General features: G+C 48.8%; 6 protein-coding genes across 35 annotated transcripts in view; 4 read left to right on the top strand and 2 right to left on the bottom strand.

Moving 5' to 3' along the window:
• The window catches only part of LOC1272018 (rhophilin-2), a 33,579-nt gene extending 32,402 nt beyond the window's left edge, over nucleotides 1-1,177 (top strand). For all 12 annotated transcript variants that reach the window (XM_061645188.1, XM_061645181.1, XM_061645254.1 and 9 more), the window contains 2 exons: nucleotides 48-200; nucleotides 270-1,177. In XM_061645188.1, the coding sequence (XP_061501172.1) occupies nucleotides 48-200; nucleotides 270-482 (366 nt within the window). In that variant the 3' untranslated portion in view covers nucleotides 483-1,177. The remainder of the gene's footprint in view (nucleotides 1-47; nucleotides 201-269) is intronic.
• Nucleotides 1,178-1,400: 223 nt separating this feature from the next.
• On the bottom strand, nucleotides 1,401-3,958 carry LOC1272019 (vesicle transport protein SEC20). Its single transcript, XM_310884.6, has 3 exons — nucleotides 2,814-3,958; nucleotides 2,565-2,737; nucleotides 1,401-2,475 (listed from the first exon to the last, which is right to left on the bottom strand). Exons 1-3 carry the CDS (start codon nucleotides 2,895-2,897, stop codon nucleotides 2,025-2,027), a joined length of 708 nt encoding a protein of 235 aa, XP_310884.2. The 5' UTR covers nucleotides 2,898-3,958; the 3' UTR covers nucleotides 1,401-2,024.
• A 220-nt stretch (nucleotides 3,959-4,178) lies between these two features.
• LOC1272020 (N-acetyl-D-glucosamine kinase) lies at nucleotides 4,179-14,177 on the top strand. Its single transcript, XM_310885.5, has 4 exons — nucleotides 4,179-4,451; nucleotides 4,871-5,205; nucleotides 12,499-12,935; nucleotides 13,028-14,177. The coding sequence occupies exons 2-4, from the start codon at nucleotides 5,183-5,185 to the stop codon at nucleotides 13,642-13,644; spliced, it is 1,077 nt and encodes a 358-aa protein (XP_310885.5). The 5' UTR covers nucleotides 4,179-4,451; nucleotides 4,871-5,182; the 3' UTR covers nucleotides 13,645-14,177.
• Nucleotides 14,178-15,121: 944 nt separating this feature from the next.
• Nucleotides 15,122-27,397, bottom strand: part of LOC1272021 (serine protease HTRA2, mitochondrial) — a 23,478-nt gene continuing 11,202 nt past the window's right edge. For 2 of the 4 annotated variants that reach the window (XM_061645365.1, XM_061645373.1), the window contains exons 3-6: nucleotides 17,932-17,983; nucleotides 17,397-17,773; nucleotides 16,157-17,318; nucleotides 15,122-16,080 (exon numbers count right to left, since the gene is read on the bottom strand). In XM_061645365.1, coding sequence (XP_061501349.1) covers nucleotides 15,909-16,080; nucleotides 16,157-17,286 — 1,302 coding nt within the window. In that variant the 5' untranslated portion in view covers nucleotides 17,287-17,318; nucleotides 17,397-17,773; nucleotides 17,932-17,983 and the 3' untranslated portion in view covers nucleotides 15,122-15,908. The remainder of the gene's footprint in view (nucleotides 16,081-16,156; nucleotides 17,319-17,396; nucleotides 17,774-17,931; nucleotides 17,984-27,397) is intronic. The other 2 variants (XM_061645393.1, XM_061645383.1) reach the window with 2 other exon arrangements.
• On the top strand, nucleotides 17,767-21,350 carry LOC1272022 (allantoinase). The gene is made up of 3 exons (XM_310887.6): nucleotides 17,767-19,767; nucleotides 19,834-20,247; nucleotides 20,313-21,350. Exons 1-3 carry the CDS (start codon nucleotides 19,597-19,599, stop codon nucleotides 21,234-21,236), a joined length of 1,509 nt encoding a protein of 502 aa, XP_310887.6. The 5' UTR covers nucleotides 17,767-19,596; the 3' UTR covers nucleotides 21,237-21,350.
• The window catches only part of LOC1272023 (uncharacterized), an 8,145-nt gene continuing 4,225 nt past the window's right edge, over nucleotides 23,478-27,397 (top strand). Inside the window, exons 1-2 of one of the 16 annotated variants that reach the window (XM_061645280.1) lie at nucleotides 24,196-24,417; nucleotides 24,568-24,870. Coding sequence is in view for 2 of the 16 variants with exons in the window: in XM_061645263.1 (XP_061501247.1) it covers nucleotides 26,212-26,223 (12 nt within the window). In the remaining 14 variants the exon portion in view is untranslated. Of the gene's footprint in view, nucleotides 26,224-26,248 lie in introns of those variants that run through there. The other 15 variants (XM_061645275.1, XM_061645314.1, XM_061645319.1 and 12 more) reach the window with 15 other exon arrangements.

Below are 27,397 nucleotides of genomic sequence, written 5' to 3'. Positions count from 1 at the left end.
AACGCGCGTGCCTGTTTTCTAATGTTCTTCCTCTTCCGTTCTCGCAGCTCGGTGGCATTAAGGAGGGCGACTTTATCGTGGAGCTGTGCGGCGTCGACGTGAAATGGTACACGCTCCAGCAGGTCCTGAAGCTCATTCGCAACTGCGAGCACAGTCTCGAACTGAAGGTCATTACGCCGATGGATCGGAACTATCTGAAGGTACCCGGGCATTGGTTGGAGCGAATTGCGTTTTTGTTCTAATTTCTTTTTTTTTCTCCCCCCCACCAGCCGATGGCGATGAGCCACAGCAGCAAGGGCTCCATCTCCACGCTGTCCGGCAGCTCGTCCGGCATCTCGTCCGGCGCACCGTCCCCGACCGGTACGACCACCAAATCGGCGACCAAGACGCGCTCGAAGCTGGGGAAAACGCGCCTCAGCAGCTTCACCTCCGGCAGCTGGAACCCGTTCCGAAGGACGCAAAGCCTGGGCAAGATTTTCTAAGGAGCAGACAGAGGGAGAGAGAGAAGAGAGAGAAGAGAGAGAGAGAGAAGAGAGAGCGATGGGCAGCTTGCTTTTTTCGCCTTTTTTACGTTTACTTTTAAAACTTAGACACAGAAGAGACACAGAAAGAAAAAAAACCGCCGCCCCTCTAAGCGTGGGTTCGGTTTTATATATTTTATAGTCGTGTCGCGACGTTCACCGGCTGAACGTGAACGCGTGACATTAATGCCATTTTTGTTTGTTTGTTTGTTCTTCACAAAACACAAGATTGTACAGAGAGAGAGAGTGAGGGATAGAGTATGTGTGTGAAGCGAGCAAGAGAGTTTATTAGTTTATTAGCAGTTAGAGCTGGAGAGGGCGCCGTAGTTAAACAATAAATGAAATAATAAATAAAAATATATCAATACGAATAACATAAAAAAAAGGAAAGGAAAACACGGCTGGTGCTTCAAGGCGAGGACAGGCTGACAGAGGCCGCCCCAGCGCTCTTTCTAGCCGCAGCAAAACGTGTACTAATCACGCTCAAGCATAACCACCAGCACTTAAGATAACTTAATCCAGCTCTACGTTTTAACGATACAAAAAGAGGTCCCCATGCCCCTGCCCGAAAGGGAGGAAGGGTTGTAAAAAAAAAACAACAATAATTTAAAAACTAAAATTACTTTCAATCTGCCAAGAATGAGAGAGAGACACAATACGATAACGTGTGTGAATGCGTTTGTCTTTTTTCGTTTTTAAATTACATTTTATTTTACACAGGCGTGTAAATGAGAACTCCCACCCCACCCCCCCCCCCCCCCCCCCCTCTCGTTCTCTGTTGCTGCAACCCACAGGACCAGGGAAAAGTCGCCCCTTGCCCTTTTTCTGCTTCTCGGGAAACGGTACCGTCAAGTAGTCACAGCCGTTAAAAAGCACCACTTTTCTTTGCTTTGTTTTTTTTTTTAATATTACCGTTGCGGCAGTTACACACAAACTGCAGTTACAATTTATTTACCGACCCCCATCGTCGATTCATTCCCTTGTCCCGCGTATATACCGTAAGCGTTCTAATAACTATTTAACCATTATACAATGCACGTGCCAAAGTGTCGATAAAGCTGGGGTCAGAGCTGGGAGGAAAAGAGGAGTGCTTGCAAGGAAGGGATTGATTGTGAACGGATTTTGGCGTTGTGTACATCACTCAATTTCGTGGTGTCTGTGAAGCTTTTGAAGTCGTTTTTCCCTGCATTAGAAAAAGAGGGGGCAGTACTGTGTGACTAACAGATACCGCTATTTGATACCGAAATAGCTCACTGAACGGGCCCTGTTTTTTTAAATAAAACATTTGAAGAAAGGAGTAAAGCAAGTAAAAGCGGCGAGAACAGTATAATATTTTACGCTGTACGCGAATTTCATCTAATCAATGTACGTTAGGCAGTGACAATCATTCTGGGAAGGAATTCTGGGATGCCCCACGTGCCGGAAAGGGTTTTTGGAATTTGGATTTGCTTCCTCTCTCTCTCTCTCTCTCTCTCTCTCTGCCACCACTACTGCCAAACTGGTTTAAAACAACCGCCGCGACAGCACGTACAGCACGCTCACCAGGAACAGCACCAGCCCGAACATGGCCAGCACCTTGTCGGTGCAGTCCCGCCGGCTGTACTTCTGCAGCAGCTTGCGCGACTGGTGTATCTTCCCCGCCGTCTTGAGCAGCTCGTCGCGCGTACTCTCCACGGTGGCGCTGGTCGCCACCAGCATGTCGAGCGTGGCGGCCGACTTCTGCGTCGTGTCGTGCAGCTGCTTCGAGATCGAGATCATCCGGTCGGTGACGCTTTCCTGCTGGAACAGCAGGGACGAGTTGCGATGCGTCTTGCCGGTGGTGGGACCGCCCGGGCCCACCTTCCGCTGCCGCACATCGCTCGCTTCCGGGCGCAGCGCGAACAGCTCCTCCTTGTTTGCCTTCTCGATCTCGAGCATCGTGCTGATGTTGGCCTTCCGGAACGCTTGCAGCGTTCTGCAGGAAGGGATGAGATTGCAGTTGATTAGTGTAAGGAACGCAGCTGCTACGGGGGGGGGGGGCGAAAAAACCCTCCACCTGGTTACCTGGTGTACTGTTCGCGGTTCTTTTCCGCTTCCTCCGTCAGCTTGTGGTCCGGTTCGTCCCGTGCCAGCACGTCCATCCGGTCGATGCACCGGCGCAGTGCGGCCAGCTTGTCCCGGCCGGCCTCGTTCAGCGTTTCCAGCTCGCGCAACGTGCCGCGGAAGTTGGAGATGTCCTGCAGGAGGGAATGAGGAGTGACACCGGTGAGACACACACACAAACACACTACTCTCGACTCCTCCAACGCTTACCATAATGATTGCCTTCGCCCGTAAATTGTTGTCCAGTATCTCCTGCCGGATGGCCGACACGTCCGTGTAGCTGGAGAGCGGCATCTTGTTTTGCTGTCTGCCTTTCTTCCGGCAATACGTACACCGTAAAACACACACACAGACACAGGAATGTGGGCTGATTTGGGTTAAATGCAGCAGGGAGGTGTGTCTTCCTCCCGTCGATTACATTCGCTTCCAAAGGTGGAGTCTTCTAATCGCAGCAGGCACTCCCGGACTTGTTCCCTCGGCTCGGTACGTAGCGGAAAGTTTTGTTTTGACGTAAACAAACGTTAGCACAGCCACGACGGCTGACGTCTGCGGGCGAGGTTGGCTCACTGACAGTTGGCACCGGTGACAGGTTTTAAACGGCCGGTGTGCAACTGAACAGCTACAGGGAGTGTTTATGTTTTCTAGTAAAATTAGAGCAACTGTACCAGCTTTCAACAGGCTAGTGCAGCAGTTTCACCAAAAACTGCTGATACTTTTATAATATTTATTATACATAATTAAAATGATTTTATTTTGGCTGATAAACTATCGCAATATTTTACCCCAAATAGCCAAATTTGCTTATGCAGCTAATTTTGGCATGCTAAAGATCGCTGCTTGAATTCGCCTTTTGCAGTAATTAAACAGCATCAAAGTTCCAGGTGGATATTTTAAATAGCGCTTAAGCAGCTTCTTTATGCCACAGTGCCGGGCATTATTTTTCTTTGCGTTTTATTTTCAAGCAAGGCTTGATCAACCCAAATAGACAAATTCATTTTTTTTCTATGGATATTCAATTTTCCAGTCGTTTAAGCTTAATCTGTGGTGCTTGGGCAGTGAACTAAACAACACGATTTGCGTTTTTAATGTTTTTTTTTTCGTTTTTTTTCTGTGAATATTCTAAAATCAGCATTTAGTCAGAACTGCTTTACAGTTAGCACCGGTGACAAGTTAGAAACGGTGTGCAACTAAAAAGTGGTAGGGAATTTTTAAAATATAAAATTTTTTATATTTATGAAGGAGTTTTTGCAAACATCTGCAATCAGAAAAGCAACTGTCATTTTGAATGTTATTTTTTTCTCTAATACCTTCTCTTGACAGTTCGCCTGACAGTTTGTGTGGGAGCTTTCTAAATCATAACAACAACAGTTTGCCCACACTGTAAACCAAGTGTTGGGAAAGTTTTTGTTTATGTTTCGGCGAACAACAACAAAAAAAAACTGTAAATTGTGAGTGAAATGCACCAAAAGCAAAGAAAAAATGAAGTGAAAATGTGTGCTTTCCGCTTGGAATCCGACGGGGTGAGACGGTGAGAGAAGAACCGCCACCGCTGAGCACAAGATATCGCACGGCCCTTTTCTCTCCCCCCCCCCCCCCATCCCTTCCTCCCTCCCGATCGGCGAGACACAATCGGCCGGTGATGCCTTTCGCTGGCGTGTGTGTGCGCGCGCGCCTCCCCCCCCCCCTATCCGAGGCACCCTATATCGGGCGAAGGCAAGCGCCGACCGGGCACCATTCGATGGCGGGATTCGACGCCAATCGCACGCCTCTCTGCAAGAGCGGAAAAGCCACGCGGCGCCCGTGTGTGTGTGTGTGTGTACGTGCAAGTGCCAAAGAGAACGGTGTGTGGTGAGTAACACGAACGGGTGAAAGGTGGGAAGGGAAGGGGGTCAGGTGGAGAGCCGCTCTCGCACACTCACTGCAGAAGCAAAACAACACCCAGGCGCGAGCGGGTTTTAGCTTCGTCTGTTGTTGTTTGGCCGTCTGACTGCCTGCCGTGTTGGCAAAGACGAGGGACTCTCCTTCTAAGCAAAGTGCGACCGCCGCAACGGCATTCCTAAATTTCCTGTTTGTGTGATTGATTGCATGTGTGTGTGTGTGTGTGTGTGTGTGTGTGTGGGTGTGCTCTAATTCCGTGCTAGATGGTTGCTGCAGCACTGGCTCCAGCAAACGATCCTGACCCCTCCCACCGGTAGAACCGGAATCGAGAACAACAACGAAAACGAAATCAAACCAACAACGAACAAAAAAAAACCGTTTATTTGAAGGTGATCCAGATATAACGCGTCCTATTCCGCATTGTTGGTGTGTACCCGTACCCGGACCCCAACTCTCCAATCAACTGGTTTTCGCGCCCGCCCAACAAGGGGAAAGTGTCTCCAAGAGAAGGCCACCGGTTTCGGGGTGAAATCAGCGTGCTCAACCCGGCGCGAGAGATAAAACGAGAGCAAAGCTGAGTTTTTCTTACCACGATCGCCTGCGCCGTCGAAAGGTGAAACACGCAGAGCAACAGAGAGGAAGGCTCCCTAACAAAAAAAAAAACCCTTTGCTGCGGCCTGGCCAGCGACAGGAGAGTCACGATGTACATTGGAGGCGTAGAAGGGTAAGTTCAATCTACTTTTATGCGGCTTAAATCCCTTCTTGAGATGTTGGGAATTTCTTGATATGTTGGAGTTTGATGTTAGAGGCTTATTTTGAAGAGAGGTTCCTTTGGGACGATCTTCAGAACTAGTGATGGGAAAAATGAAGATTTCGTCGGAATCGATTCCGGCTAGCTCCGAAGTTTTCTGGAATCGATTCCGGATAGTAGATCCGGAATTAGCTCCAAAATCTGAATTGCCTTCGAAACGGAGTCAATTTCGGCATGCTCATAAGAATAGATGTTTGGATTTTTATTTTTTTTAATTGTAAACGATGGATTCTCATGGAGATTCCCGGACTGATTTCGCTTCTGAAACTCCTTATTTTAATTCAAGAACTAACTCTCATTCCGGAGCTAATTCCTGATTCCGAAGTCTGAAGTCAATCCTGATTTCGTTACCGGAGCAAATTGCGATTCCCAGGTCGATTCCGAGCACCCACCATTATTCAGTACTTCTGAAATTCCTGAAGATGCATTAGAAATGCTGGAAGATGTTATCGTTTGGATCACTTCCCTATTCTCGATCTTGTTCTTGTCCAGGCACTGGGTTTGCTAGTTGTTGCAGACATCCTTACCTAATGACTGATAGTCGAGTTAAATTGTCTAGATCTTACAGCAGAGATCGTCTAGTCTAGAGGTAGTGAGTTCACATGCTACTGTCTGTATGATATGGGTGGTATGAGCTACATAGTTACATTTTGCTATCAACGAAGTTGGCAGGATTAATTTGACAAATCTGGACAATTCTTCAGAAATAGAATCTTTTATGTGTTGATCGCCCACGATGTGCGGTAGACGTCATCAAAAATGTATTTTACTCTGGCATGCACTAACATGTTACAAGTGGTTTAGAAGTGGCAATATTATTTTTAAACCACGAAGAACGTTCCGGAGGGCCTGTTAAGATTTGATTTTTGTGACAATGCTCGATCAAGATCATGCACAGCAGCATCAAGGACTTCCGGAACTTGTTTGAAGTATTGCAGCAAACGAACAACAGCAATTTGGAATGATCCGAATAGTGAGTGATTGCGTTCCATGTCAAATGAAGCTGCGAGACGACGACGAAGTTCACTTGGGAGCAACTGCTCCTACTGCATTTGTAGAAGAGCTATAAAGAGGATATACATGCTTCATCTGGCTTCTTAGTACTGCTCCAATTACGAAACAAACCGGCGGGAAAAAGTATAAATTATCATCAAATATTCTACCAAGTTGTCACAATAAAGCTTCTGTTTTCGCTTCCGTTAACCGCACGAACCAAATAGGAAGCAAAGATGAGCTAGCCCAAAAAAAAAAAACGAATCCCCACACCCGCCCCAGATATCTTCCGAATGCGAAGTCTTACATCTGTTACCGGAAGCCATTGAACCATTGGCGCCCCATCAAACACTGTTACCCCTGTTGAGCAGTCATCATTTCCCTCCCACACTGCCGGCGTATGGTTACGGAGCAGTGACTAGCAACAACAACAAAAAAACCGCACTTTCATAACGGCGACGTAATAGCCCGAAAAGAAAAAAAAAGTACGAAACAACTGCCGCCCGACATATACCGTTTGGCGGAAAACTGGCGCAACGCAACGCAACTTTCGCAGGAGGAAGTTTAAACATAACTTGGAGAAGGAATAGCCCAAACAGACGAACGAGAAATAAACACAAAAAAAAATGCAAAAATGAAAGTGAAAACATTGATCTGGCCGAAGATACGCAAGCGAACGATCGTTTCATTTGCGGGGGCAGGCTTTCGAGTCTTCTTGGGGTCGGGCTTTTAGGAGTTAATTTGACGATTACACACACACACACACCGTCGCGGAAGTTCTCGAAACCTGCGGCGGGGTGTTATGCAGCACCTTTCGGCTGCACATTCGCGCTCGACCACCGCTCCCTTCACTTTCGTTCAGAGCACAACAGGCCCAAGGTGAGATGCAATTCTAGCCGGGCCGGGTGGAATGTTGTGTTTGCCTTTTGGTTGTTTAACGAACTGCAACGCACGCAATCTCGCAGATAGACGAGACTCGATTCTCTTTTTTGTTTTTGCTTTTGCATCGGCGGGGCCGTTTTATTGCCACCGTGTGTTTGTCATCGCTGACACTGGCAGCCACTGTTTTGCTGTTTAGAGTTTTGTAGCGCTCTTGGCCCTTCGCTCTGTAGGGCCCTGTTATCAGTCCAGCCCTCTCACTCGCCCCAGACCTTGCCCTAACCGGTGGAGGATGCGAGCGAGAAGCGTGCAGCGTCTGCCTAAGTTCACTGCCAAGTTTACCCGCTAGTCGAGGCGAGACGTCACTGGGTGAGATTAGATGTACCCTGCCCTTGTACGAATTGTGTGCGCATTAGTCGCTCTTGTGAGGGAACAAAAAATGTAATGACATTTTCTGTTTTTAATCTCACATGAAGCAGATTGCTTATCCGCTGTTTATCGTGTCTCCCATATGGTTCTTGTGCAGTGTCTATACATATCCCAGGATTACAGTCAGGGGTCGACAAACTGGAGAGTTGATTGGCTTGACATGGAGTGTCGCAGAAAGATGATAATTCTTCAGATTGCAATCTCAAACGAGATTCTGATATCGAAATTGAAACAAATCTTCACTAATTATTATTGGTATAATGCGATCAGGCAGACATATTCATACTTCCCAGATTCAAGTATTCCAGAATACAATCATTAATAGTGTGCTTCATTAATCTTTCGTTGAGATTCATTCTTATGAATCTTTAACGAAGAGTGATCCGATTCTCGAATCGAATCTGTAATCCAAAGATGATTCCACAAAGATTTATAATTCTACAAAGATACATAAATCTTTGGACATTCGTGAATCTTCAAAGAATTATGATTTTTCCGATAACAGAATTTGAGGTGGTCCGGTCCCGTGGTACAGTTTTCAACTTCAGAATAAGTCTCGAAATCTTGTAAAAGCCGGCATGAACGAGTAGGTCGTTAGGCCAAGAAGAAGAAAAATCTCAAATTCTTTTAGTCTTTTCGTCTAAAGGCTCCGATTCATTGCATCATTTGAATCTGAACCAGATACATCCCCAACACAAAATCCAATCAATTAAAAACGGCCGGCGCATCTATGGAATAGAACATCGTATCTGAGTTCGATTATGAAGAACCTGAGATCGATGATTAACAAGCAGAAGAGCATTAAATAGTAGAAAGGCCAGTGAAGATCTCAAACTCTCCTAAATCTACTATTGTTGTTTTCTCAGAGCAAAGCAGCTAACTGCTAAGGCCCGAGGATATATGAAAACGGTTACGAGAGCATTTTGCCATTGACCCGTAACTACTAAAGAGCTATTGGAAGATTTTTGTGATGATAATATGAAACTGAATTAAATATGACATGCTCAATTTCAGTTTGATTCCACAAAAATAATACATAACAAGTTCAAATTTGGGTCTAGCACTTGTACATTATAATGGATGTAAAATAAATGTTGTGTGATTAGCCTAAAGACCTTTCTGCATCAGCCTGAGGTCAAGTCTTGTGTCTGAGCTTAATATGAGAGGTGCAATTTTCTTGCCGACAAGTGATGAATAGTCTAACAGAAAATGACTTAATCTGTACGATATCTTACCAATTCGGTCCACACATTTCAACAGTTTACCAAACCCTGTCGTTTGCGAATCACTTCCATCGGATATAGAGGGGGGGGGGTCACGTTTTAGCAGCGGCATTACTGACACACTAACCCTGACACACCATCCCCCACCATTTCGGATTACCACGAGAATCGATTCCGGGTAGATTTTAATTGCACCGAACATGGGGGGGGGGGGGGGGTGTGCAAACACTCGAAAGCAGCCTTTCAAAACAAAGCACTTGAAGCGTGCAGTATCTCCAAAGTAGTGCGATAAGGTAAAATCAATTTTGTACCCCATTTCGGTCGATTGGTAGTTCGGCTTACTGTACCTCCAATATATCTAAGATATACATTTAATCGCGCTGTTATATGCATGCCGCGCTACAGTGCTTAAGTGCCGCCCATTGCCGGACGGTAGAGTTGATGCACTTCAGAACTTCAGTTTGCTCGTACAAAAATGATTTATGATTTATTATCGTACAATCACGATGATGGTAGTAGTTGCAAAAAGCCTTGCCCGCCGTGGACCGTGCGCCAAAACTCTAAGCCCGTCGGGGTGTGCTGTGAATAATCGCACCGAAAACAGCGATACCGGCCATACTGGCCACTTCAGATAAGGTGTGTGCCCGCCCAGCGTCGGACGATAACGGGATAACGCGTCGGGGTGGGTTGTGCCGACCGACCAGACAGGTGGGAGAAATTCGTTTCCCAAAGATCTGACGCGAGCGATAACTGTTCCCGCCTGCCAGAACGTGCGCAGAAACCCACGCGACGCAGCCCAGCGGAGGCCATGATTATTACATCAGCGCGCGCAGTTTCCTGGTCGCCAATGAAATAACTTGTTTTGATAATTGACTTTCCACCACTCCTTACCTCCACACAAACACACTCCTGTGCGCACAAATAGCGCACAAATCTTCTCGAATTGATCAGACCACCGTCCAATGTGACGGTTGGGACGGTTTGCGGGCGGCCTACAATGGGCTGCTGATTGGCGGGCAACCCAGTCTCGAGCACATGTGCGCGGTGCGTGCGCGAATACCAAGCGTGGCAGGTTTAATCCGCCGACTCGGCTGTGGCGTGCGCGATTGTGCTGTAGATGCGAGCGAGGGAAGATAATGGAAGAATTGGTTAGCTTTGGTGACGAGATCTATCAACAAAAAAAAATCACTTATTCGGCTGTCGGTCGCATTTTATCAGCCGGTTGGCAACGCGCCCCGAATGAAGCGTTGTTTTCAACGTGTTCAATTGTCCAACAACAGAAGGTAGAAATTCAAAGCAAGCGGATTCCGAATAGCGGTCTTGCTTGCAATGCCTTCCGGAAGGGGCGATTCTAAAGTCGTTCCTCAACTCCATGCTTCACACAACTCGTGCGCTCACTGCGGGTAATCAGCTTGCCGGGGAAGCACCGAGTTTGCGCCATAAAACACCCACTATGTCACGTGCCAGATCGGTCACGTGCTTGGTCCGTGAGGTCTTGTTCCAGCTGCCAGCATCGCTATATTCCTCGGGCCGAATACCGCTCTTTTTTCTGTCGGATTGTAATGTTTGATAAAGGTCAGATGTTAGTCCGAAGTACATCAAATGATTCGTTTTTGAATCACTAGTATCGTTGGGTAGTTGTAAAAAAAAAAAGAAAGATGCATTGCTATCTAATAAAATTAATTCTTACAAAGTACATGAGCTACCAAATTGAGTTCAATGGCTTAACGAATCTTGAGATGTTTGTAGATGAACCATTGGAAGTATATTTTTATTCACCTGGATTCATTTGCGAACGTCAAAAGAATATTTGAAGATTCGTTGCTCTACAGAACTCTTCGTGAGGTCCTATTCATGCATGAGGAGATTTAGTGAATCTGGATTGGAAGATTGTCGAATAATCCAAAGTCTCTTCTTCTCATTCTTCGTGGCATAAAGATCTTCGCGATCTTTTCGGTGCAACACATAAATGAATAACCTGAACCTCGCTGGACATATGCAAACATTGAATTCCGCAAAAAACCAAATCGAACGTTCAAAACTTTTAAACACTATCATTGATTGTTTGATTACAGCAAGTATAGCAGTACCCAATCAAAATGTAAATATGAATGACCATTTCCAAAGATTGTTTCACGAATCACTTGTATTAATGAGCTACTTGAAACAAAAAAGGTAAAGCTGAAAAGGCTCTTGGTAGCAGCAGGATTATGGCTATCAAAAATCCAATAATGGGGCCGTTCACGATTCTAGTCAGTTTTTTGTATGGAGTTTGACAGTTGGAGACTGAAATCTTGTAAACACTCCATACAAAACTGTACAGAAAACTAACCTGCGATTTTCGGTCTAGATTATTCTAACCTCAAAGCTAGAATTAGATTCGAGTACCTGCTCGAAAAATGGCAAAACAAGGTGGTGTTTACATTTATCCCAAGGTGCACCAGTACTCTGGTGATGGAACCCAGAATCAAAGTTTATGTAGTGCAGGTGATATCATAGCATGTTTTTTTTAATAACCAAATTTGAATATCATTTTTTTGACAGGACGGGTGAAAACTTTTGCTCAAACAAGCTTTCTGGAGGCTTTACGAATACTCAAAACACTCTTAAAATCTTCATGCAGAAGCAGAAGCGATAAAAATCAGCCTTCTAAATTCATGCACCTTGGGATAAGCCCACCTTAAAGGTGGAACAGAGTCTGATCTGTAACGTCCAACAGAAATAAATGTTTGAGCATAGAATTGACAGATTTTGTTGTTTATTGCAAGTCATTTTCTGGTAGAGCCCACAGCTTCTTCCAAATCATGATAGCGGACATAGTAGGAAACAGTTTGTAATCTCCGCAGCAAATTCAAAATGCAAAACGGACTTTCAAAAGTTTATATCCGGGAAGAGTTGTTTGTTCAGGCTTAAATTAGACATGTTTGAATATTCATTTCATTTTCCAGTAGATCCAAAAATGTCTCCAACAAACACTCATCACCCACCCATTGCTGGTTTATGTACTTCTACCACTAGACCAGTGAGTCTAAATGCATTTGAATTCAACAATCTAACATTCATACAACTTTAAACAATCATCCAAGTAGCTATTTATTTACGTTTCATGAATCATGCGTTTAAATTCACACGAAAGGCTCAAATACAAGGTATTCCAAGTCATTTTCGGGTTTGCACATCATTATTAATCGCCTTCAAGATGATTTTCAACAGCTGACAAATGATGTATTTGCGTCCTAATAAAATTTCAGTTCTTTAAACATGATTTTCAACAAAATACAAAGAGCTGTCGAACTCAATCCAGCTTGAGACGTGTTGAAAATTATGTGGATGAACTGAAACATTATTGTAATGCAAATATAACATTTTACAGTTGTTGAAAAACATATTGCAAGCAATGAAAAATGTTGCATACATTGGAAATTGACTCGCAATACCCTGGAAATGACTCTTGATTGATGATTAGTAACATTCGTGAAGTACAACAGTCTTCTACGCCGTTCGCTGATTTTAAAATTCGCGAACAAGAACCATTTGACACAAAAGAAGCGAACGTTCGCCTGCCACAAAAATCTCACTAATTTCTCACCCTCAATTCAAACCGCAAACTCCCGTGTGATCTATGCAACAAAGCTTGATCAGTGGCTTATCACCATACCTCATCGTGCTCTTTCTCTTGCAGCGGTGCGACACACTCCACCCTCGTCATCTGCGATGAGGCGGGCCAGATAGTGGGGCGGGCGAAGGGCCCGAGCACGAACCACTGGGCGGTGGGCATACCGGGCGTGGCCGAGCGGATCGATGCGATGGCCCGGGCCGCCAAGGCGGAGGCGAACCTGCCCGCCGACCAGCAGCTGACCGCGGTCGGCCTCTGTCTGAGCGGGGCCGAGGCGGAGGAGACGAACCGCGAGCTGGAAGCGTACCTGCACACGCACTACCCGACCGTGGCGGAACGGTACGTGGTGGCCAGCGATACCGTCGGCAGCATTCAGGCGGTGTCGCGCCTGGGCGGCATGGTGATCATTGCCGGCACCGGCTCGAACACGCTGCTGCGCAACCCGGACGGCAGTACGCACGGTTGCGGCGGCTGGGGCCACATGATCGGCGACGAGGGTGGTGGTAAGTAAGGTCCGGCTGGGCGGCGTGCACGGTCCAAGTCTCGCACTGAATTGTTTTTTCTTTGGTGTTTTTTGTTTTGTTTTTGTTTCCAGCCTGGTGGATCGCCCGGAACGCCATCAAGACGGTGTTTGACGATCGGGACAACCTGAAGCGCTCCAAGTACCCGGTCGAGCGCGTCTGGCAGCTGATCCAGGAGCACTTTGGCGTGCGGACGCTGCACGACCTGCTCGACCACAGCTACGGCCGGTTCTGCAAGACGGCGTACGCGGGCCTGTGCGCGAAGCTGGCCCGCGCCGCGCAGGACGAGCGCGACCCGCTCTGCCGGAAGCTGTTCGGCGAGGCCGGCCAGTCGCTCGCCCGGTCGGTGTGCGCGCTGCGCGACAAGATAGCGCCGGACCTGTTGCGCCCGGGCACGGCCGGCACCAGCCTGCTCGACATCGTGTGCGTCGGCTCGGTCTGGCTGAGCTGGGAGCTGCTGCGGGACGGCTTCGTCGCCGAGCTGGACCGCCAGCACTTCCCGCACGATCTGCGCCTGCTCCGGCTGACCACGACGATGGCGCTCGGGGCGGCCTACCTCGCGGCGGACACGTACAAGCTGGCCCTGCCCCGCGACTACACCGGCAACTACGACGTGTTCTACACGTACCGGGTCGGGCAGGCGAACGGCAGCAACGGGACGGCCGGTCACGACACGAACGGCCGATGCTAGGGGGGCGTGCAGGCTAAACCCGGGGAACCCTGCGCCCTCTACTTCCATTTAGTACAGCAAAAACCGATTGAGATTCAGCGTGTGTGTGATAAAAAAAAAACAAGGATGCGTTTTTGTGCAGGAAGGAAACGTGTGACCTGATTAAAGAGGCATCCGCGTGCTACACCGAAGTTCCAGTTGAGTGTAGTAAAATGCAAAAAAAAACTAGTTACTGTTCCCTATGCTGCTACTTCCCCCAAGTATTCTCCCCTGCTGTGGACATTATTCCAATCTGTGTTGACCTCCCCTTCTCCATGCGGCTCCTTCCAGTTGGAAAAGCTGTTTAGTATTTGTTGTTCTGCACGTGCTGCGCCTTCATGCGCTTTCTATAGCTATATAGCCCGGCCACGCCAAGCCAACATTCGGATAAAAAATATATAAATATGCTACACAAAGATTCCCCAGTGAGTGTGTGTTTTGTAGAGGTAGAATTGTTTTCCTTCTTTTTTTTTGTATGTGAGGCAAAATAAATAGCGTCTACGTATATTCGCAAATGTCGTTCTCTTACTCGCACCAATGCACTAATCTCACTAATCGTGGTAGCATGTCTTGCGCAGGGCTGCAAAATGTCATGATCATCACGAGATATTTACCAACAAAAAACAATGAACATATCCGTGGTAGCTTGACGCTCATTGCTGATACTCAACGAAAGTGCGTCATGGCATGAGATGCGAGTGATTGAGTCAACCGCGACACTCTGACTCACAAGCTAAGCTTAATGCCGTCACTAGCAGAATCATGACTTTTTCTGACTGTGAACAGTGCTGCCACCAACAGACTGAAACGAAGCTCAAATCAGCTCACGTACACAACTGTGATGCTCAGGGAGTGAGACTCATACAGTAGGTGGATCAATCACATATTTGATGACATTTTGTTAAGTGATTGTTAAGACATGGGTTAAGACTTTGTCAGTGACATTTTGCAGAACTGATCACAGCAAAAAAAAAGTCATGACATAGTGACTGACCGAGCGATGGTCACAAAAATGTCACGAGGCGTACATTGATCACACCAATCATTTTGAGTATCACTTCTGATCACAATAGAGTACGTGACGCTGATATGGATTTTGTTGCAGTCAGCATTTTTTCATGACATTGACAGTGACATTTTGCAGCAATGGCCTTGCAAAACATCCGTTGTGATGCTTCTACTAAAAATATTAAGTAAAATTTAAAGTAAAGTCGCGAAAGCCTACGCGGTCGTGTCCTCGGGAAAAACGTATTCTCCCCTGCTGTGGACATTATTCCAATCTGTGTTGACCTCCCCTTCTCCATGCGGCTCCTTCCAGTTGGAAAAGCTGTTTAGTATTTGTTGTCCTGCACGTGCTGCGCCTTCATGCGCTTTCTATAGCTATATAGCCCGGCCACGCCAAGCCAACATTCGGATAAAAAATATATAAATATGCTACACAAAGATTCCCCAGTGAGTGTGTGTTTTGTAGAGGTAGAATTGTTTTCCTTCTTTTTTTTGTATGTGAGGCAAAATAAATAGCGTCTACGTATATTCGCAAATGTCGTTCTCTTACTCGCACCAATGCACTAATCTCACTAATCGTGGTAGCATGTCTTGCGCAGGGCTGCAAAATGTCATGATCATCACGAGATATTTACCAACAAAAAACAATAACATATCCGTGGTAGCTTGACGCTCATTGCTGATACTCAACGAAAGTGCGTCATGGCATGAGATGCGAGTGATTGAGTCAACCGCGACACTCTGACTCACAAGCTAAGCTTAATGCCGTCACTAGCAGAATCATGACTTTTTCTGACTGTGAACAGTGCTGCCACCAACAGACTGAAACGAAGCTCAAATCAGCTCACGTACACAACTGTGATGCTCAGGGAGTGAGACTCATACAGTAGGTGGATCAATCACATATTTGATGACATTTTGTTAAGTGATTGTTAAGACATGGGTTAAGACTTTGTCAGTGACATTTTGCAGAACTGATCACAGCAAAAAAAAAGTCATGACATAGTGACTGACCGAGCGATGGTCACAAAAATGTCACGAGGCGTACATTGATCACACCAATCATTTTGAGTATCACTTCTGATCACAATAGAGTACGTGACGCTGATATGGATTTTGTTGCAGTCAGCATTTTTTCATGACATTGACAGTGACATTTTGCAGCAATGGCCTTGCAAAACATCCGTTGTGATGCTTCTACTAAAAATATTAAGTAAAATTTAAAGTAAAGTCACGAAAGCCTACGCGGTCGTGTCCTCGGGAAAAACGTGCACGGTGGCCGGCTGCTGCCCGCGATAGATCGTGATGGCGAGCTTTTTCTCCTGCGCCGCCAGCAGCTCGTACACGTCGCCGGAACTGTTTATCTCCTTCCCGTTGATGTGCGTTATAATATCGCCCGGCTGAAGGCCACCGCTGGGGAGAAGCAATGAAAAAGGACAGTTAAAAGTTTCGCATCGTTCTCTACGGTCCCGGACTCGTGGCTTGCTACCTGTGCGCCGGCGATCCTTGGATGACCTTCCACACCAGCACGCCGCCGCGCACGGTCGGTGGAAAGTTGTGGTTGCGCTGCTGCAGCTCGTGCAGTATGTCCGGCGTCAGGCTCAGCATCGTGATGCCGATGTAGCGCCGGTAGCTGGGCGCACCGCTCGACAGCCGCCGGCCGCCGGCCGTCCCCGCCGTTTCATGGATCTTGCGCAGAAACGCTTTCGCGTGATCGATCGGGATGGCAAAGCTGATGCCGGACGTCACCTTCATGCTGTTGATGCCGATCGCCTCCCCGTCCAGGTTGACCAGCGGGCCGCCCGAGTTGCCGAACGTGATCGCCGCGTCCGTCTGGATGTAGTTGATGTCCTTACCGCGCAGCCCCAGCTCCTGGGAGGCACGCTGAGTCGAGCTGACGACACCCGCCGTCACCGTGTTGTTCAGCGCGAGCGGACTGCCGAGCGCGACCACCCACTCGCCGGGCCGCAGATCGGCCGAGCTGCCGAGCCGGAGCGTGGGCAGATTGTCGCACCGTATGCGCACCGTCGCCAGATCGGACGTCGGGTCGACGTGCTCGACCTGCCCGGGAAAGGTGCGCCCGTCCGTGAGCCGCACCGTGACCAGCGTGTGCGGTTTGCTCACCACCACGTGCGCGTTCGTGAGGATCAGCCCGTCCCGCTCGATGATGAAGCCGGACCCGTTCGACACCGTCACCGGTTCGCGGGTGAAAAAGTCCACACGCTGCCGGTCCCGGATCTCGATGAACACGACGGCGGGCGCGGATATTTCCACCGCGTCCGCAATGAAGTTGTACTGCTGCCGGTTACCCGCGGTCGCGCTCGTTTTCGCACTGACGGTGGGGAGGAAACCGAACGCTGGCCAGCCGGTAGCTTTCCGTTTGCTCTGGTCGGGCCGGGTGTTGTAGGCGAGCAGCCCGAACATGCCGGCCAGCGCGAGCGTTGCGGTGAGGCCGACCTTCTGCGCGCTCCAGGAGTCACTGTGCTCGCCGGAACCGTCACTGCGCCCGTGCTGTCCCGTTCCACCGAACGCGCGGAGGTTGTTGTGGGGCGCTAGCTGCACTACCGCCAGCAGCCGGCGCTGAAGAAAGAGGGCGGGTCGTCTCAAGGCACAGTGCATGGTGGTGTGTGTGTGTGTGTTTGTCGTACGGGCTAAAATGGCATTTGGAACAGAAATTAGAAATCAAAAAACGGCTGCGTGGCCACTGCTTACGATAAATGTACGCGTACCTTTCGGCAAAGCAATCCGCAAGCACGGCTCGGGCCGACGATGCAGCGCACTTTTGACAGCTCACCGGGCAAGGTGGTTTGTTTTGACGTATGGGCGTTTGTTGTGTTTACGTTTTGCTACGGGTGCGTTTGTAGACGAAATGCAAACTAGATTTGCTGTTGCGCGTTGTCGTTATTTGCCGACATTCACATTCGCTACGGAAGCAGGTTCGGGCTCAGTAACTGGAGTAGGACAGGTACGGTACTGTTGTAGATTCAAAGACAAGAACATCACCAGTCCCTCAACGGCGATAATACAGTACCGTGCAGAATTAGTTCCTGGCGTCAGATCGGTTTTGGTACTAGTTCCGGAACTAGTACAAGTTTTGTATCAGTTTCTGTAAACATATAACAGTTCCTATGCAAATATTTGTACTCGTACCTGTACCGGATTCGGAAGGGGTCCGACAGGTTCGGTACAAGTTCCGGAACAGGTACAAGTTTTGTAACGGTTTATATATCGCTACAGTTTTTGTTCGAAATCTGATACACGTACCTATACTGGGATGGAATCAAGACAGGTTCGAGGATGGGTACAGTCACAGTTTCTGGAATGTGAAAAGATAGTGAGGTTCCGAATCAGTGCCTGAAGTAACAAAGGTTCAATAACAATTCCGGAACCGGTACAAGTTTTATTTCAGTTTCTATATCGTTATAGTTCTACAATTGGTACTCGAACCTGTACCAGGAGAGATTCGGAATAGGTTACAGGAACAACATCAGGTCCTGAATATGTGATAAGAACAATATTAGTTTCTGGGCCGCAATAAAATGGGTTGAAATTTATTAAAGAAGCTGTATAGGAGGTATAGCGGTATAATAAAATCAAGATCAAGTCTTAAGCAGGCAACGGGTTCAGAAACAGTTCAAAGATTGGGTATCAGTCCCAGAATAGATATAGCTTGTAGCTCCTACTTCAAAAAATGGGTAAGATAATAAAAGTATTCAAAACTAGAACAGGGATCCAGCACTAGAGCACGGTCGTGATCTATTTCAAGAATGTCAAAGGTCAAAACGAAACATTCCAGATCCGGGAATCGTTTTTCATCACTTCCCAGATTATCAAAGTTTTGGTATTTCAGCGCCAAGATAGTTTTTCGGTTGCAGTTCCAAGATCACAATAGGGACAACATCAGATACAGGCGAAATTGGAAAAGACCTTGGAATAATTCTAATCGAGTACAATCCCGCATGGAGTTTAGTAACTGAATCAGATTTTTGGAATTTGAAGCATTACATCTTTGACCCTGTTTCCAATAATTAATAGGTGCCTCTATTAAATGAGGTAGTTTTTTTAGGACAAATAAATGAACAAATATTTGAATAAATAATAGAAACAATGACACCCTGCTTTTCATCATTCATGTGTGTTTTATTTTGTTACTTTTATTTTAGTACACGTAAAACCTAATATACTAAATAACTCACTGCCATAACAACAGCTAAAGATCTCTATTTTTAGTTGCGTTGCCGTGCGTCACAGAGTATTTTTGGAGCACCTAGAGCACCCTAAGACTCGTTATCGCATACAGTATTTTCGAAGTGCAATTATAGGATCCCCAGCAGTTCCTGATTGTCTTGGACTTTATTTTTCTTTTTAATGAAACTGATTATACGCGGGGGCTCGCTTTAGCTGCCATCTGACTGCTCTGGCTACATAATATTTATTGCCAGTGATACGGTGCAATTTGCTGCGCCCCAAAACGAATCATCTTCTCCTTGGGTCGTATATGGATGAGAAGATTTTTGTTATTATGAAGCTACGAAGCTTCTACGTCACACAGAGTCTTCCAATCACGTTGTACAACAGCTGTCCGCTACTAACAATAAGATCTGACGTATAGTTCTGATGCCCATCAGTAAGCAGGCTCACTGCCAACTCCAAGTAGAAAAGGGCACCTGATCCGCCACATCTACAAAAAATCGTCACCAGGTCCCGATCTGGCGTGATCTTACGGCATGGCCTGCAGCGTCCATTACGTACAGGAAACACACACACACACACACACGCATATAAGAGATAATGGGGAGAAAAAGATCTCGCTGTTGCGCATCGATCCTGGCAACAGAATGCGCAAAAGAAGACAACCGCGCACCGCGCCTTATAAGACGCACCGCATGCTCGCTCGTCTTCCAGTCTGCCTCAGGATAGGTCCTCAGGATGGACACCGTCTACACGAGCAAGCGAATCTTTCTGAACAGTGCGAGCCTGCCGGCGGAAGTGTTCCCCGGTGGGATCGTCGTGTCCGCCCACGACGGTAAGGTGACGCGCGTGCTCCCCTCCTGGGCCGCCGTTGAGCGATACCTGAAGGACAATGAAGGCGCATATGAGGTGAGTTGATGGACATTGGGACATTGGGATTTGGGAGAGTGTCTCACTAACACTACACTTCTGCAGCACTTGGATTTTGGCAATTTGATGCTCATGCCGGGACTGATCGATACGCACGTCCACATCAATGAGCCGGGCCGTACCGAGTGGGAAGGCTTCCACACTGCGACCAAGGCGGCAGCAGCGGGCGGTTTTACCACGATCTGCGACATGCCGCTCAACTCGATCCCACCGACGACAACCGTAGCCAATCTGCGCGCCAAGGTGAATGCGGCGCGCGGCAAGATCTTCGTCGATGTGGCGTTCTGGGGCGGGCTAGTGCCGGACAATCTGCCCGAGCTGCGCCGGCTGATTGCGGCCGGTGTGTTCGGGTTCAAGTGCTTTCTGTGCCCGAGCGGCGTCGAGGAGTTCCCGCACGTTACGGAGGAGCAGGTGATGGAGGCGGCACGCCTGCTCGAAGGAACCGGTGCAGTGCTAGCGGTAAGTGAACCGAACTTCCTCGAAGTTGAAGCGAACTCTTAATCGATGCACTACTCCACTTCCAGTTCCACGCCGAGGTAGAGTGTCAGCGGCTGCAGAGTGACTGCCCCAGACCGCTCGACCCGCACAAGTACCGCTCGTTCCTGCAGACGCGCCCCGACACGATGGAACAGCGGGCGATCGAGCTGGTCGCGAAGGTGGCCCAGCGGCACGACGTTCGGGCACACATCGTGCACCTGTCCACGGCCCGCGCCCTGCCAACGATCAGAGCGGCCCGGGCGCTCGGCGCTCGCCTGACGGTGGAAACCTGCCACCACTATCTGTCGCTGGCCGCCGAGGACGTGCCGGACGCTCGCACCGAGTACAAGTGCTGTCCGCCGATACGCGGCCGCACCAACCGGGAGCAGCTGTGGCGCGCCGTGCAGGCCCGGGACATTGATCTGATCGTGTCGGACCATTCGCCCAGCACGCCCCAGCTGAAGCTGCTCACCGACGGCAAGCGGCAGGGTAACTTCCTCGAGGCGTGGGGTGGCATTTCCTCGCTGCAGCTCGGGCTGCCCCTGTTCTGGACCGGCTGCCGGCGGTACGGGCTGTCGCTGCAGGAGACGGTCCGCCTGCTCTGCACCGAGCCGGCCCGGCTGAGCGGGCTGGACCATCGCAAGAGCCGGCTGGACGTTGGCTACGACGGGGACATGTGTGTCTGGGATCCGGAGGGTACGGTCACCGTCACGGAGGACATGCTCGAGTTCCAGCACAAGGCGACGCCGTACCTGAACCGAACGCTTCAGGGCGTCGTGCATGCAACGATACTGCGCGGCTCACTGATCTATCAACGCACGGACGTGCCAGCTTTTGGGCCACCTTTGGGCAGTATACTGCTCGATGGTCCTAAGGCAGTAGTTCAACGAGAGGAGTTGAGCAAGAGTTCAACATTGGCCGCAGGAAGCATATCGGTTGAAGAATTGGAAGATGATGATATAGATTTGTAAAAAGAATACAAATATATATGCTAGGGTAGAATAGCTATAAGTAATAAGATAAGTCATATGGGTAAGAGGCAAACTTGAATACACTGTTACAGACGGCACGTACAGATTTCGTAACCACCTGTTCTGCGTCGAGCACGATGGCGTTGAACTGACAGCACTCGATTGCAGGGTCATTGCGCCAATCCGATCCGAGATTAATTGAGCTGAGTGGAAAGTTTCCAGCCCTTGTTTTGGTTGGTTTTTGGTCAGTAGGTCGCATTATTGCCGGCTGATAAGCGGGGTGCGACGACACAAACAGGCGTTGGGGCTTCAACGCATTTGCGCTCTGTTGCGCGACGGCTGTTCTTGAAAACTGGAAAAAGGCGTATTAATAGCACCGAAATGACCTGCGGTGTGACTCTCTTCGGTGGGAGATTTCCATCAAAGCAGCAAGGGACGTGCCTCCTCGTACGTGCGGGCGACAGTAACCTATCTGCTATAGCTCCTATCGGGCATTGCAGAAGCTGTTGAATGCTCTTCAGTTCTTGGAAATGCCAAATAGAACTTTTTTTTTAGGGGGACTTCTTCCATTTAGAACCTCCAAGGCTAAAAGGCCATCGTGGCATGGATTGGTGCTGCTACTGATAGTGCAAGACCCCCCCGCTAGAACCTGACTCTTTAATCTAGAGTTCAACGCTAACGACTGTTGGGATTATTGTTTAACCACCTGGCTAATCGCAATTGCTCTCGTGTACTTTAGAGTCTTTAACAGGTTCGTCTCCTGGTCTTCTCTCTCTCGTAAGCCTGCTAACTCCAGGATACTCGATTCCTAGCTGCAGCTTTCCATCCATGAAGACACCCGATCTCCGACAGCTGTTGCTTCACATGATCCTACCATCAAGATCGCTATGCTCTCTTGCGCCTCGTGCCGAACTGGGGGAAACTACATGCTCGAACACACCACCAAAAAAGGTTCGGAGGAAACATTGTTCAAACAGGCCCGGTGCGTAATCGGATGGTAGAAGAACACCGGGCAAATTATGCGACATATCTCATTTTTTTCGTTCGGTTTCGAAGTCTTCTGGATCTCAGCAAAGGATTATGCCAATAGCAAGATTCCCCTGCACAATGCGTCTCCGGAATTTGATGTTGTTGTCGTTGCCCAAAGTAACGACCATCCCAAGATGGCACAACATATTCGATATTGTTCGATAACGGGAGTTAATGTGTTTTGCGTCTGCAAGCATATCTTTATGTACAGCATCAAGGCTAAGGATGCTAGGGTGCATCAAAAAGTAGTGATCTAATCTGGTGATCTAACCAATACGAATCTTGGCTCTTTCACGGTGTCTCCGACCTTCCCAGGCAGCCAACGGACATTATTCCGCCCGGAAACCACACAACCGCTCGATGGAGTATCAAATGTCGAGCTGACAATAATTTTAGGACCACGTCGAGATATATCCACGAGTATGTGTGTGTTGCCAATATAACGATTTCAAGCTGTCGAACACAAATGAGTGACTAAACATGTATATAAATCTAAAAAAACACACACACTCATACGCACGTATACAAAATGTATGTTTCGTTTTTGTGTGAGTCGTTGACGTCATTTGTTTGAAGTCTGAATTTGAGTGTCTGAATCAGTGAGACCTGTCTGTTACACCGATCACTACTAAGCATCATCAAAACAATATTGTTTGTTATGAGATTCAATCGTACCTATTGGAATATTTTTTTATAGAGACGTTGAGCCTGTTGGTCTGGTTCGCTCGTTACACATTAGATTATAATTTGCTGATAGGTTGAGCCGTCAAAATGTTATCAGATCACGTGCAGGATCTGCTGCAGCGGATGACAAATCCGTCTCAAATCTAGCACCCCTGTCACCCTGTGCCAACGTGCCCGTGCCCCCACAGCAAGCTCTCCCGAGATGCAAAACGCCGTTTTGTATGTGCGGCTCTAGCTTTTCGGGCGTAAAATCTTTCGGGCCTTGGAGAAATCTTGCATCTCCCAAGCAAAGGCACACCCGCGGCGAAGATCACTGTCGGAAAGAAAAAAAAACAAATCCTGTTTTTCGAAGCCCGGATAAGCGCAAAACCGATTCTACGCCATGACGATACTGTAACTTGCTGTAAGCTCATTCATCTCCTGCCGAGCTTTTGCTTTTTGCATACGGGGGGCCACGGTTCTGCGATATCAGTCTGCGCTCCACACCTCTAGGGATGTAGGGTTGAGCCGTCGCAAAGCTTCCAACAGACAGGTTCGCTGCTTGCGCGTGCATCAGTCGCTCGCTCGTTCTCCCGCACTCTCGCGCAGGCTCCCCCGCCGCTCCCGTCCCATCCGCAGGACCTCTGCCCGCTCTGCACAGCGGCTCACATTAGAAGCCCCCTCCCCCAGTAGACGAAAGTGTGCCCTCCGCCCTCGTTTGGCTCATATCAGGTTTTTTTGTTTTGTTTTGTTTTGTTTTTTGGTCGCTCAGCGCCGTTTCGCGCTCATGCTGTGTCTCCGTTTCTGTACTCGCCACTCTTCATCATGTACCGGCTAGCGTTCTCGCTCCCTGTCTCGCTTGAACACATCGCACTCGCACAGGATCCCGCTGTCCCCAATAGCGCCCAAGGAAGCCCAATAGGGGAAGCGTGAGGGAGGGGAGAGGGGGCGCAAATGTCGCGCGAGGTCGTGCGATGTGGCGTGAGGCGAATCAGATCGAGTCCGCCCGAACCGGGTACGGGGCAAACAAAAACAAACCCTCCGGAGCGTTAAGAAAGCAAAGAAAAAAAAAACACAGTTTATACATGGAGTGGTGGGATTGAAGCTGGTTCTTGCGACTCCGGGAGGAGAGCAAGAGAGAGAAAGAGAGAGAGAGAGAGAGAGAGCACGAAACACAGCAGAAAACCTGCCGTAAGGTGACACCACCGCCGCCGCAGCCGCAACACTCTCTAGGCGCTCGATCTCTCCCTGCGCAAACTTCTGCTCCTTCGGCAAAACATCACAACCGCGGGCGGAAGGTGCTCCCACAGATAGTGGTGTGAAGGTTTTTAGCCGCGAGTATCCGAGAGTATCTCCCACCGCGCCGCAGCACGGCTTAGCTCATTCGACTAGTTAACGCCGGACGGTACGGAGCGGGCTTTTGCAAATCAGACCCGCAACACCGTAAGCAGCCTAGACGACATAAGCGCGCTCCGGTGGTTGTGATAGGGTAGGGGTCTTTACACACACACACACATACACATACACCGACAGCATCATTGAAACCATACAAACACTCAAACATACACACATACACTGAAGACAACAAACACGCAAACGGTTGGCATACCTTTGTATCAGTGATGTCTTGCATTGCTAGATCTGTTTTTGCTGCTGTGACACGAGGGTGACCAGCCGCAAATACTAAGTGCTGCGCTGCGGTGTCGAGCGTCCTAGTACCGAGACCGGGAGAGACAGACAGCGAGAGAGAGCGAGCGAGCGAGCGAGCGAGCGAGCGTGTGTGCGCTTAGTAGCAGCCCGATAGTGTCTGAGTGTGATCCTGCCTTCTGCTAACGTGCGAGTCTGCCAGATCGACGTGCTCTACCAAGTGGACCGCGCGTTTGGGCACACAACAGGTTTGTGGGCGTAGTTTTTTGACGTTTGGATATTGAAGTGCCAAAAGGTAGTGCTTGAAGTGTGTACTAACTCTGTGTAACTTGCATAGTGATCGTGTGTATGTGTGTGTGTGTATTATGGAGATGCTCCCAGAAGTTTGAAAATCCCAAATCTGAACCAATCTGAACCAAGGTACTGCATCTCCCGAGTGGCTTGAGGTGAAAGCAGTCAGCGGGAAGCAAGATAGGCATCAGACCATGATCTAATCACCAATACACGGACCTGGTGTGTTGTGCTAGACATAATAATCTGCAATCAATACTAAGGTGATGCCATCAATCAGACAGCGTGAAGCGGGAACGAAGCCTTATTTCGCCACGTGATGACACGGCACCTGTCTTCCTGGAATTGGCAAATGTGTACTTCAAGACTTCAAGACTTGCCAAGACCAGAAATGCCAATGCAATCCTTTAAAGCGAGCGGTTTCCTAGAATCAGGGACAGTACTACTCGTTAGCCGGCAATCGTTATCTCCCCTGCATCTCCCCCAGGAAATGGTTCCCACATGCAAGTGCCCTGTGAACTAGTAGCGGCAGAGTAATGAGTGTGTGTGTGTGTGTGTTTTTTTTTGTTTTGCCCCTCCTCACCCTTTGTTTACCGTTTGTTTTCATCTTCCGTAAACAAGGCTCGCGGCAATTTGTTTGCCTGTACTGTACTGTGGTTAGTTTACCAACTGCTGGCGTGCAAACAGTCACACACCGATGGCAATGGCGACGCTGGCGGCATCGAATATCCCAATGTCGCACGTCGCAATCGGAGGAGCATCCAACGAAGACGGCGCAATATCAGACACTCATCAACTGCGATGCAGGCGCAGTTTACAAGTCGGGGCGCATTCATCAGCGCGAGCTGGCATCATATCACGTTCGCTTCTTAATGATCCAGCCAGGGCCCGCTAGTTCGCAGAACTGTCTAGAAGTTTAGGTCGAAACGGTGCGACCTGTCGGTTTGCAAAACAGTTACGTCCTGTGCTAGGCCTCTGAGTCGACTTCAAAAGAAAATAGGGCCTGCTTATTCTACCCAGTAGAGCTGTTGTACAGATTTAATAAGTAGGTACACACACACATACACTCAGATTGCGCGACTCGGCTAGAAACGGAGATACTGGTTGGGCGACAAGCAGTTAATTTGCATCTAATTAACTTCACACGCCATATACGCCTTCGCCCCGTAGCCTTGCGGCGCACCGGTTCCTAGCGTGATCTCGGGTCCAGCGGGCGCATGTGTGCCGAACCTGGAGTGAGCCTGGTCAGTGCATCCTTTTTTTTCCCCCAGCAGTAGCAGCCGGATCTCCCGGGGATCTACTCCATCAACCTGCTGCCGCTGCGCAAATAGGCGGAGCCGTCCAGATGGCCGATGCGGTGCGTTGTTTGCATACTGCAATTAGGCGTACCGAGACGCATGCAAAAACCACTTTTCCACATTCCACAGGGGGCTGCCGGCACCCGCCGTACGCTCGAATCGTGCATTCTACCCTTGCCTACTCCTTGTATACCCCTTATATAAGGCACCTAATGCCAGGCCGAGGTGTAGAGCAGCGGGAACACTTACATCAGGGCCAGGGAGCTGAGAGAGGTGGCACACAAACACTTTTGCACTTTTTCTTCCCAGGGCTTTGGCTTTCTGCACAGACTCCCCGCATTTTTGCTTCTCACTACACAGGGGAAGGCAGGGTGCTGCGTGCCTAAGCGATCGCCGCGCCACTATGCACCGTGTAATTAAAAGGCAGCGCTGCTAGCTAGTGCACTGCCGGGAGGTAGCCCAACTTTCACCCGACGACACTTCTCGGGCGGGATCGGGAGGCGCTTATTAAGCTGAAGCTGCTTTGCGCAAAACGACGGGAGTCCACGGCCGCGAGAGAACATCTTGGAAGCTGTTGGAAGTTTGCTAAAGCTCTTTCAAAACTGTGCACATTGAGTATCCTAATGTCTGGGGCATGTCACTAGCTAGAGCTAGGCAAACTTGAACTACAAAGAGTCCAGTAGTCCATTCATGCTGCAAGCAAACCTTCGGGGAGCAACTGCAGGCACCACTTTCACCATTCCTCCAGCGTTACGTACAAAAGACAAACAGTCTGCCCGTTCGGTCCCTTCCCCTACGGCGCAAAGCGTAGCGTGACATTATTATTTCCTAATATTTAAATTCAACAACCGCTTTATGGACGGTGGACAAACATCCCCGTGCTGGGAGCCTGTACACACACACACACACGCACATACACACTCCCACACTGGTTCCGAAGCTGCCAAGACGAGTTTGTTAATGAACACCTGTCCTGCAAATTTAATCCCACACCTTTCCGATGAGTCATTCTTGTCCGATCTGGCTTGCCACGCCACGCCGCGATGGCTTTAAATCCGCCCCATCCCCAATGCTTGGTGAATGGGTGAACATTAATCATTGCCAGGCCAGGCTAGTGATGGGCCGCTTCCTGCTCTGACTGGTAACGGTCCAGCCAACTGGATATGTGTTCTCTCGAAGGGGTTCTCAAGGGGTTGTTGTCTGCGCATTGCGACCCTTACTGTTGTGTCTTGT

This window comes from Anopheles gambiae, chromosome X (assembly GCF_943734735.2).
Source record: "Anopheles gambiae chromosome X, idAnoGambNW_F1_1, whole genome shotgun sequence".
Lineage (NCBI taxonomy): Eukaryota > Metazoa > Arthropoda > Insecta > Diptera > Culicidae > Anopheles > Anopheles gambiae.
The sequence above is the reverse complement of the archived record's forward strand: the minus strand, read 5'-3'. Positions and strand labels throughout refer to the sequence as shown.